The sequence below is a fragment of the Arvicola amphibius genome, chromosome 9 (genome assembly GCF_903992535.2).
Source record: "Arvicola amphibius chromosome 9, mArvAmp1.2, whole genome shotgun sequence".
NCBI lineage: Eukaryota > Metazoa > Chordata > Mammalia > Rodentia > Cricetidae > Arvicola > Arvicola amphibius.
Genome location: NC_052055.2, coordinates 11,107,659 through 11,119,715, shown reverse-complemented (window position 1 = coordinate 11,119,715; position 12,057 = coordinate 11,107,659). Strand labels below are relative to the sequence as shown.

At 39.6% G+C, this 12,057-nt stretch overlaps 1 protein-coding gene across 3 annotated transcripts in view; it reads left to right on the top strand.

Annotated features, from left to right (window-relative positions):
• The window catches only part of Csmd3 (CUB and Sushi multiple domains 3), a 976,820-nt gene that overhangs the window by 862,801 nt on the left and 101,962 nt on the right, over positions 1 to 12,057 (top strand). For all 3 annotated transcript variants that reach the window (XM_038342099.2, XM_038342098.2, XM_042055667.1), the window contains 2 exons: positions 487 to 603; positions 1,989 to 2,198. In XM_038342099.2, the coding sequence (XP_038198027.1) occupies positions 487 to 603; positions 1,989 to 2,198 (327 nt within the window). The remainder of the gene's footprint in view (positions 1 to 486; positions 604 to 1,988; positions 2,199 to 12,057) is intronic.

The following is a 12,057-nucleotide window of genomic DNA, read 5'->3' as shown; positions in this document are numbered from 1 at the left end:
AATGAAGCCAATAGTTTTCTTAGTGTTCTTTATTGAGCTTTCTTACAAACAGGAGAAAGAAGGTTTTATATGGTTTTGACAACTATAACTCTTGGCTTTCTTTTAGTATAATTACTTCATCTTTAGAGTGACTCAAAACAGCAGTCGGTGTACTTAAGAAAGAAAAACAAGCTGTCTGCTAGCTTTCCACCACTAGAAGGAACATGTCCTTTTTCTTGTGTATTCATTGCATGCAAACTGTTACCTGCTGAACAATCATTGACTTCCACTGCCCTTTGTTTTTCCTGAGTAGTTATGCCTTTTGTACTGTTCTAGAATAGTGATTTAACAATTAACCAGCATTAGCCAGAATTGGGACTATGTTTAATTTTATCAAATGGTATTATCTTAGATGCTTTTTAAAGACTTAAAATAAATTCAGTACTGTTTTGGTATAGAAATATATCCCGTAATGCTGTGTTACATGGGAATTCTGTTCTTTTACAGCTCAGTGTGGTGGCTCCATGTCAGATTTTAGTGGCGTGATCCTCAGTCCTGGTTTTCCTGGAAACTATCCGAGCAGCTTAGATTGCACATGGACAATAAAACTTCCCATCGGCTTTGGTATATATAATATGAAAGAAGTTTTGTTATTTATTAATGCATCCTTAATGCATTATATGTCCACAAGTTAAAGTTTCATTCATGAGTATATTAAATTATGTTTATTGAGGACTAAAATTTTAGTAATTTTTGATTTGGCAAAATATATTTTACTTGAATTATTAGAATAAGTAAATATACATGGGTGTTCTTTTGTCTCTTATTTTTTAATTGATACACAAATACATATATGAAACATTTTGTTTTAGTTACGAATACATTGTGGAATGGGAAGGTTAATCAAGTTGAGGTGTGTTATGTCATTAATTGTAAGGCTTTGTTTATTTGTTTTTTTGAGTGCAATTTTAATTTCTTAGCACTTTTAAGAAAATAATATCATATTATGGCATTCAGTCACCGTGTCGAAAAACGAACTTCTCAAATTTTCTTTTGACTAACATTGGCATATTTAACTGTAGCAAATCCCAGCCTCTTCTTTTCCCTGGCTTTTAGGGAACACAGTCTACTTTCTGCTGACGTAAATTACCCATTCAGGATTCTTACTGAGATCATATGTCCTGTGTCTTCCCATGCTACAAAATCATCTGGGGTCTGTGTTGCTAAAGTGAATTCCTGTCTTTTTCACAAACAGCATTTGTCTGTGTATATACAAAGCAAATTTTCTTTAGCAATTCATAAACCACTAAATAAGTAGATTGATTCCACTTCCTGATTTTTGTGAATAACACTACAATGTCTATGGAAATACAGCTAACTTTTTAACATATAGATGCTATTTCATTTGTATTGTTTCCAGAGTGAGGGTGGCTATATAAATATGCTGAGTATTTTTGTGCCAATAGTCTAAGTTGGCATAAAGTTCATGTGACATTATTTTTGTAAATCATTTCCTAATATTATAAGCAAGTAGTATACAGATAACGTTTTTGTTTCTGGAAGTTATGAATTTATCACATTATCTTTGCAAGTAAGTCCGAATTTACATTTACAAAGTAGTATTGCATACCTAACATTTGAATTTAGTGCTTATTAGTCTGAAAAGCCTAGAATGAGCATGTACTCACTGAAGAATTTTGGTAAAGCTAAGGCATTTGGGTTTACAGCAAAACAGAGTTCTGATCTCTTGTTTATCTTTATGGCTGTCTTATGTAGCCTCAGCTGGCATTGTACTCACTATACAGCCTAGGGAACTTTGCACTCTTACTCCTGCAGCCTCCCCCTCCCATGTGTTACAAGCATGTGTCACCATGTACAGATCTTTGAATATACTTTCTGAAATGAATGGGAACATATCTAAGTACATGGTTGCAAATTTATGTGCCTGTTCCTGTTTATACATGTGTGCAATAATTCCAAGTAGCATTGTGTTTGCTCTCCTTCCTTAGGCGTACATCTCCAGTTTGTAAATTTTTCTACAGAAACCATACATGATTACTTGGAAGTACGGAGTGGATCCTCAGAAACTAGTACTGTCATTGGCCGACTCAGTGGTCCTCAAATACCATCTTCTCTGTTTAGCACAACCCACGAAACCAGCTTGTATTTTCACAGTGACTATTCACAAAACAAACAGGGATTTCATATTGTGTATCAAGGTAAGATAATTCATAAAACATGAAAGGTAGCTCAGTAGCAGGAGCGTGGGTAAGCATGTGCAAAGTCCTGTGTATTATGGAGGCCACATGTTCATTTTCAGCTGCCCAGATTCGAAATAATCACTCTGAATCTTCATTACTTGCAATACTGTTTGGCCAATAGCTTAAACATATGGCTACTAGCTCTTACAACTAGAATTAACACACTTCCATTATTTTATATATTTTTTTTCTGTTTTTTTTTTCTCATGGTTTATTTTTTTTATATTTAAAAATTTCCATCTCCTTCCCTCCTCCTCCCCCCTCCCTCCCCTCCTTCTCCCCTTTCTCTCCCCTCCTTCTCCCCCTTCCCTCCCCTCCCCTCCACCCATACCTCCCCTCCCTCCCTCTCAAGGCCAAGGAGCCATCAGGGTTCCCCACTCTATGCTAAGACCAAGGTCCTCCCAACTCCCCCCAGGTCCAGGAAGGTGATCGACCAAGCTGAGAAGGCTCCCACAGAGCCCGTCCATGAAGAACAATCAGAGCCCAGAGCCATTGTCCTTTGCTTCTCAGTCAGCCCCCGCTGTTGGCCACACTCAGAGAGACGGGTTTGGTCGCATGATCCATCAGTCCCATTCCAACTGGAGTTGGTGATCTCCCATTAGTTCTGTCCCACCGTCTCCATGAGTGAACGCACCCCTCTCGTTCCTGACTTTCTCCCTCATGTTCTCGCTCCTTCTGCTCCTCATCGGGACCTTGGGAGCTCAGTCCAGTGCTCCAATGTGGGGCTCAGTCACCTTCCCCATCTGTCGCCAGCTGGAGGTTCCCTCACGGTCCTGACTTTCTTTCTCATGTTCTCTCTCCTTCTGCTCCTCATCAGGACCTTGGGAGCTCAGTCCGGTGCTCCAAGGTGGGGCTCTGTCATTTTCTTCATCTATCGTCAGGTGGAGGTTCTATGGTGATATGCAAGAAATTCATCAGTATGGCTATAGGAACTGGCCTTTTCAGGCTCCCTCTCCTCAGCTGCCCAAGGAACTAACTGGGGGCGTCTCCCTGGAAACCTGGGAACCCCTCTAGGGTCAAGTCTCTTGACAACCCTCAGGTAGCTCCTTAAATTCAGATATATGCTTCCCTGCTCTCATATCCACCCTTCCTATATCCCAAGCACCCCATTCCTCCGAGCTCCCCCCGCTCTCCCCTTCACACTTTTCTCTCCCCATCTTCCCTTGGCCCAGTCTTGCCCAACCCTCAAGTTCCCAATTTTGCCTGGCGATCGTGTCTACTTCCAATATCCAGGAGGATTACTATATCTTTTTTGGGAGTTCACCTTCTTATTATCTTCTCAAGGATCCCAAACTTATAGGCTCGATGTCCTATAATCATGGCTAGAAACCGAATATGAGTGAGTACATCCCATGTTCATCTTTATGGGTCTGGGTTACCTCACTCAGAATAGTGTTTTCTATTTCCATCCATTTGCCTGCAAAATTCAAGATGTCATTGTTTTTTACCGCTGAGTAGTATTCTAGCATGTATATATTCCACAGTTTCTTCATCCATTCTTCCACTGAAGGGCATCTAGGCTGTCTCCAGGATCTGGCTATTACAAATAATGCTGCTATGAACATAGATGAGCATATGCTTTTGTTGTATGATTGGGCATCTCTTGGGTAGATTCCCAATAGTGGAATTGCTGGGTCCTGGGGTAGGTTGATCCCGAATTTCCTGAGAAACCGCCACACTGCTTTCCAAAGTGGTTGCACAAGTTTGCATTCCCACCAGCAATGGATGAGTGTGCCCCTTACCCCACAACCTCTCCAGCAAAGGTTATTATTGGTGTTTTGGATTTTAGCCAATCTGACAGGTGTGAGATGATATCTCAAAGTTGTTTTGATTTGCATTTCCCTGATAGCTAGGGAGGTTGAGCATGACCTTAAGTGTCTTTTGGCCATTCGAACTTCTTCTGTTGAGAATTCTCTGTTCAGTTCATCACCCCATTTTTTAATTGGGTTAATTGGCATTTTACCGTCTAGTCTCTTGAGTTCCTTATATATTTTAGAGATCAGACCTTTGTCAGTTGCAGGGTTGGTGAAGATCTTTTCCCAGTCAGTAGGCTGCCTTTGTGTCTTAGTGACAATGTCCTTTGCTTTACAGAAGCTGCTCAACTTCAGGAGGTCCCATTTATTCAATGTTGCCCTTAAAGTCTGTGCAGCTGGGGTTATGCATAGGAAACGGTTCCCTGTGCCCATTTGTTGTAGAGTACTTCCCACTTTCTCCTCTATCAATCTCAATGTGTTCAAATTAATATTGAGGTCTTTAATCCATTTGGACTTGAGTTTTGTGCATGGTGATAGATATGGATCTACTTTCATTCTTCTACAGGTTGACATCCAGTTATGCCAGCACCATTTGTTGAAGATGCCCTCTTTTTTCCATTGTGTACTTTTGGCTCCTTTATCAAAAATCAGGTGTTCATAGGTTTGTGGTTTAAGATCCGGGTCTTCTATACGATTCCATTGGTCAACTTCTCTGTTCTTATGCCAATACCAAGCCGTTTTCAATACTGTAGCTCTGTAATAGAGTTTGAAGTCAGGGATGGTAATGCCTCCAGAAGTACCTTTATTGTATAAGATTTTTTTTGGCTATCCTGGGTTTCTTGTTTTTCCATATAAAGTTGATTATTGTCTTCTCAATCTCTGTGAAGAATTTTAATGGGACCTTGATTGGGATTGCATTGAATCTATAGATTGCTTTTGGTAGAATTGCCATTTTTACTATGTTGATCCTCCCAATCCACGAGCAGGGGAGATCCTTCCATTTTCTGGTATCCTCTTCAATTTCTTTCTTCAAAGACTTAAAGTTCTTGTCATATAAATCCTTCACTTCCTTGGTTAGCGATACTCCCAGATATCTTATGCTATTTGTGGCTATTGTGAAAGGTGATACTTCTCTGATTTCCCTCTCTGCTTCCTTATCCTTTGTGTATAGGAGGGCGACTGATTTTTTGGAGTTGATCTTGTATCCTGCCACGTTACTGAAGGAGTTTATCAGCTGTAGGAGTTCTTTGGTGGAGTTTTTGGGGTCGCTTATGTATACTATCATATCATCTGCAAATAATGAAAGTTTAACTTCTTCCTTTCCAAATTGGATCCCCTTGATTCCCTTATGTTGTCTTATTGCTATTGCTAGAACTTCAAGCACTATATTGAAGAGATAAGGAGAGAGTGGACAGCCTTGTCGTGTTCCTGAATTTAGTGGGATAGCCTTGAGTTTCTCTCCGTTTAATTTGATGTTAGCTGTCGGTTTGCTGTAAATAGCTTTTATTATATTTAGGAATGACCCTTGTATCCCTAATCTCTCCAAGACCTTTATCATAAAAGGGTGCTGAATTTTGTCAAATGCTTTTTCAGCATCTAATGAGATGACCATATGGTTTTTTTCCTTCAGTTTGTTTATATGATGGATTACATTAATAGATTTTCGTATGTTGAACCAGCCCTGCATCTCTGGGATGAAGCCTACTTGATCGTAATGGATAATTTTTCTAATGTGTTCTTGGATTCGGTTTGCCAGTATTTTATTGAGAATTTTTGCGTCCATGTTCATGAGTGAGATTGGCCTGTAATTCTCTTTCTTGGTTGAGTCTTTGTGTGGTTTAGGTATCAGGGTAACTGTAGCTTCATAGAAGGAATTTGGCAGTGACTCTTGTGTTTCTATATTATGAAATACCTTAAGGAGTATAGGTATTAGGTCTTCTTGGAAGTTCTGGTAGAATTCCGCATTGAAACCATCTGGTCCTGGGCTCTTTTTGGTAGGGAGGTTTCTGATAACAGTTTCTAATTCTTCGCGACTAACAGGACGATTTAGAGCATTTACCTGGTCCTGGTTTAACTTTGGTATATGGTATTTATCTAAAAAACTGTCCATTTCTTTTACATTTTCCAATTTTGTGGCATACAGGCTTTTGTAGTAAGATCTAATGATTTTCTGAATTTCCTCTGTGTCTGTGGTTATGTCCCCCTTTTCATTTCTGATCTTGTTAATTTGCGTGTTCTCCCTCTGCCGTTTGATTAGATTGGCTAAGGGTTTGTCAATCTTGTTGATTTTCTCCAAGAACCAGCTTCTTGTTTCATTGATTCTTTGGATTGTTTTCTGTGTTTCTATTTTGTTGATTTCTGCCCTCAGTTTGATTATTTCCAGTCTTCTACTTCTCCTAGGTGAGTCTGCTTCTTTTTTTTCCAGAGATTTCAGGTGTGCTGTTAAGTCACCAATGAGTGCTTTCTCCGTTTTCTTTAAGTGGGCACTTAGTGCTATGAACTTTCCTCTTAGCACTGCTTTCATTGTGTCCCATAGGTTTGAGTATGTTGTGTCTTTGTTTTCATTAAATTCAAGAAAGACTTTAATTTCTTTCTTTATTTCTTCCTTGACCCAGGTGTGGGTCAGTAGTTGACTGTTCAGTTTCCATGAGTTTGTGGGCCTTCTGGGGGTAGCATTGTTGTTGAATTCTAATTTTAATCCATGGTGATCCGATAAGACACAGGTGGTTACTAATATTTTTTTGTAACTGTGGAAGTTTGCTTTGTTACCAAGTATATGGTCAATTTTCGAAAAGGTTCCATGAGCCGCAGAGAAGAAGGTATATTCTTTCCTATTTGGGTGGAATGTTCTATAGATGTCTGTTAAGTCCATTTGGTTCATTACCTCCATTAAGTCTTTCAATTCTCTGTTAGGTTTCTGTCTGATTGACCTGTCCATTGGTGAGAGAGGAGTGTTGAAGTCTCCAACTATTAGTGTGTGTGGTTTGATGGCTGCCTTGAGTTCTAGAAGTGTTTCTTTTACATAAGTGGGAGCTTTTATATTAGGGGCATAGATATTCAGGATTGAGACTTCATTCTGAAGGATTTTTCCTGTTATGAGTATAAAGTGTCCCTTTCCATCTCTTCTGATTGATTTTAGTTTGAAGTCAACTTTGTTGGAAATTAGTATGGCCACACCCGCTTGTTTCTTAGGGCCATTTGCTTGATAAACCTTTTCCCAACCCTTTACTCTGAGTAGGTGCCTGTCTTTGTGGTTGAGGTGTGTTTCTTGTAAACAGCAAAATGTTGGATTCTGTTTTCGTATCCAGTCTCTTAGCCTGTGCCTTTTTATAGGTGAATTGAGTCCATTGATATTAAGTGATATTAATGACCAGTGGTTGTTAACTTCAGTCATTTTTAGTAGTAGAGTTTGTGTGTTTCCCTTCTTCTAGTTGTGCTGGTGAAGGGTCGCTAGATGCCTGAGTTATTGTCGGCGTTGTTGGACTCCTTGGTTTGTGATTTTCCTTCTATTACTTTCTGCAAGGCTGGATTTGTGGCTGCGTATTGTTTAAATCTGTTTTTGTCCTGGAATATCTTGTTTTCTCCATCAATGGTGAATGCAAGCTTTGCTGGGTATAATAGTCTAGGCTTGCATCCATGTTCCCTAAGTGTCTGTAGCACATCTATCCAAGCTCTTCTGGCTTTCATGGTTTCCATTGAGAAATCAGGTGTAATTCTGATAGGTTTCCCTTTATATGTTACTTGACCTTTTTCCTTTGCAGCTCTTAATATCTGTTCTTTATTCTGTATGTTTTGTGTTTTGATTATTATATGGCGTGGGGATGCTTTCTTTTGATCCAGTCTATTTGGTGTTCTGTAGGCTTCTTGTACCTTCATAGGGACATCCTTCTTTAGGTTGGGGAAGTTTTCTTCTATAATTTTGTTGAATATGTTTTCTGGGCCTTTGAGTTGTAATTCTTCTCCTTCTTCTACCCCAATTATTCTTAGGTTTGGTCTTTTCATGGTGTCCCAGATTTCCTGAATGTTTTGTGTTAAGAATTTGTTAGATTTGTTTAGTTCTTTAATCTGTGAGTTTATTTCTTCTATAGTATCTTCAGAGTCCGAGATTCTTTCTTCCATCTCTTGTATTCGGTTGGAAATACTTGTCTCTGAAGTTTCTGTTCGTTTACTCAGAGTTTCCATTTCCAGTCGTCCCTCAGATTGTGTTTTCTTCAATACCTCCATTTCATTTATCAGGTCTTGTACTGTTTCCCTTACCTGTTTGATTGCTTTTTCTTGTTTTTCTTGTTTTTCTTGGGTATCTTTGAGAGATTTATTTATTTCGTCTACCTTTTTGTTTGTCATCTCCATTTCTTTATGGCAGTTTTTTACCTCCTGTTTAAGGTCCTCTATTATTTTTATAAAGTACTGTTTAATGTCGGTTTCTTCTATATCTTCTGGGGTAGGGTGTTCAATTCTTGTTGTTTCGGGATGTCTGGCTTGTGGTGATGTCATGTTGCCTTTCATGTTGTTGGAGGAGCTCCTGCATTGGCGCCTGCCCATCTCTTCCCCAAAGAACGATGGATCCTCCTGCAGACTTTCAGGTCCCCTTGCAGGCCAAGCAGCTCTCGGACAAAGGCCTACCTTGCTCCGGGCAGTCAAATGAAGGAGGGGACCTCCCACCGGCCTGGGTGCACTCAATTCCAGGTCCCCAGAGCCCAAACAGGCTGAGCTGTGGGATTTTGTGGCCCCAAAGACGGGAGGATGAGGAAGGGGGAGGGAGGGAGGATTCTGGGTGCAAGCTGGGAAGGGACAGGGAGAGAGAGGCAGTATCCGGGGAGAATAACCCCTGCAGGAAGAGCAGGAAGTGTGCTGGTGGCAGGGGGGGTTGTGGAGAGTCGGTGGTCCCTCTCCGGGCAGCTGCCGCGGTTCGGGCACTCACTCCTCACTCACCCCAAAGAACGATGGATCCTCCTGCAGATTTTCAGGTCCCCTTGCAGGCCAAGCAGCTCTCGGACAAAGGCCTACCTTGCTCCGGGCAGTCAAATGAAGGAGGGGACCTCCCACCGGCCTGGGTGCACTCAATTCCAGGTCCCCAGAGCCCAAACAGGCTGAGCTGTGGGATTTTGTGGCCCCAAAGACGGGAGGATGAGGCAGGGGGAGGGGGGGAGGATTCTGGGTGCAAGCTGGGAAGGGACAGGAAGAGAGAGGCAGTATCCGGGGAGAATAACCCCTGCAGGAAGAGCAGGAAGTGTGCTGGTGGCAGGGGGGGTTGTGGAGAGTCGGTGGTCCCTCTCAGGGCAGCTGCCGCGGTTCGGGCACTCACTCCTCACTCACCCCAAAGAACGATGGATCCTCCTGCAGATTTTCAGGTCCCCTTGCAGGCCAAGCAGCTCTCGGACAAAGGCCTACCTTGCTCCGGGCAGTCAAATGAAGGAGGGGACCTCCCACCGGCCTGGGTGCACTCAATTCCAGGTCCCCAGAGCCCAAACAGGCTGAGCTGTGGGATTTTGTGGCCCCAAAGACGGGAGGATGAGGAAGGGGGAGCCATTATTTTATATTTTACCACGAGGCTCATGGCCTACCGCAGAGTTCCAACTGTCATCTTTCATCTCTCCACGTTGGCAGCTACATAGCATCCCTTCACTCTGCCGACTCTCTCTCTCTATATTTTTTTTTCAGACTGGCTATATTCTGTAAAGTCATTGACCAAAAGCAGCCTCTTTGTTCATTAACCAATAAAAGTAACATATATACAGAAGGACTTCCCACAACAATTCCCATTTTCCGTTTAAATAAAAAGGAAGGTTTTTATTTTACCATAGTAAAATTCCATATAACAAAACAGGTATCAAGCAAGAATTACAGTTACAACATTTATATCTACTTTATCTTTTATCATAACTAAGGAAATTATAACTATCTATTCTTCAACTCCATAAAATACTCGAGAAGGATATAATATTACTTAAAAAACCAGGATTTCTGTACTTAGCTCCTTTATAATCAAAAAATATAGACTACAAAATAATACATATATATTCTAGACTTTTTGTGTATATTCCTTCTTTATGTGGCTTATTTTTCTTTCTCTATTACTTTTTCTAAAAGTTTACTCTGTATTTTTAGAGACTTTGTTTTATTTTTTTTTAAAAAAACCATTTACTTCTTTTTATAACTCTCTATACTCTTTTTCTTCTCTTTCCCAAGCCTATGTTCATTTTTTAAACACACTGTGTCTTGTTTAGAGTTTTTTTTTTTTTTTTATGCCTGAATCTGTCCTATTGTGTATCTGAAATCTTTTTCTGTACAGGAGCGCTTCTTAAAATGTTAAGTACTTAGTTACGAAGACTAAGACTGCTTTGTGCCAGTTGTGCCGGTAAACCAGAATACCAACATTTTGAAACTGCATAGTCTTTCAGAGCTGCAGCATGCCGCAGCAAGCAGAGCACATCTGAAAAAAAAAATTAGGCTAAACTTTGTATTTTAGTGTCTAGAGTTCCTTTCCAAGCCCTCTCAGGTTTTATATGAGTTTAGCTAGCACATGTTGGAGCACCAATCTGTAGTATGGAGGCCACTTGTTCATTCCTGGCTGACCAGACTCGAAATAATCACTCAGAAACTATATTATTTGCAATGCTGTTTGGCCGATAGCTTAAGGGTAATGCTAGCTTGCTTTTACAACTAGAATTAACCCATCTCCATTATTTTATATTATAGGGTCATGGCTTACTGGCAAGGTTCCAAGTGGCATCTTGCGTTATTACCCTATGGTGACTTCATGCATCCTTTGACTCCACCTACTCTCTCTATATATCTCCTTCAGCCTGGCTATATTCTGTTAAGTCATTGGGCGAAAGCAGCTTCTTTATTCATTAACCAATAAAAGCAACACGTATACAGAAGGACTTCATACATCAGTCCTAAATAACTTCTCAGGAGTTCTTTAACTTAATATAAGCATGTTGTAGTCATATTAGGATATAAAGGAAGCAAAACCAAGCAAGCTTCAATTAGGAAGTTTAAAAAAAAACATTCACTCTCCTCATGCAATTTTTTTTCGGAGAACACAGAAAATCATAGGAAAAAGGTTTTAATTTGTTTAAGACACAATTAAACTAAGCAAGAGAGAATAATTAAAGTGAAAGCTTGTCAGTGAAGTTTTTTTTTTTTTTTTTTTTTTTTTTTTTGGTTTTTCGAGACAGGGTTTCCCTGTAGTTTCTAGAGCCTGTCCTGGAACTAGCTCTTGTAGACCAGGCTGGCCTCGAACTCAGAGATCCGCCTGCCTCTGCCTCCCGAGTGCTGGGATTAAAGGCGTGTGCCACCACCGCCCGGCAGTGAAGATTTTTTTATTTTTAAATGATAGTAAATTGAAAGTTATTTTTTTACCTTATGTTATACATAAACTTATTCTTAGGTTGAATGACAGAATTTTGTTACAGTGCCGTAAGAATATAAGGCAAACATACTAAGGGCCATATATTCTATTAGGTCCATGTTCAAGAAAATATTGAATGGTTTGACCAAGATTTGTAGTCAAGCTGGTCTAAAATCCTTAGTCTCCCTGTTCAAGATAGAGTATAGATCTCCATTTCCTCAGTAGCGGAACATTGTTATATGTAGTATATTCCAGAAACTTAAGGTGAATTTTATTGATAAAATTATTGTGAAATATACACCATTATGTATATCACGAATGATTACTCAACATATTGACTTATTGTATTATTTCTGATATTATAAATCTAAACATTATTAGATTGATATTAAATTAAAACTTAAAGTGATAATTTACACAAAATAGTTGTAATGACTGAGTTGCATAGATAGAAAGGTGAAAATTATGGTACTTCTCTGCCTAATTTTTAAAAGATATCATGAATGTGATATTTTTGGAGTTATCTCTTTAATATAGGGATCTTTGAATGGCATATTGACTTACCTTAGATGCCTATACCCATAACAGCACTTTACTATCTCCATGAAATATGAACCAGCTTTAATCTTCAAGAAATATATATATATATATACATATATATATATATATATAATCAGAGAATTTATATTCTTCTACTCTGTGCTAC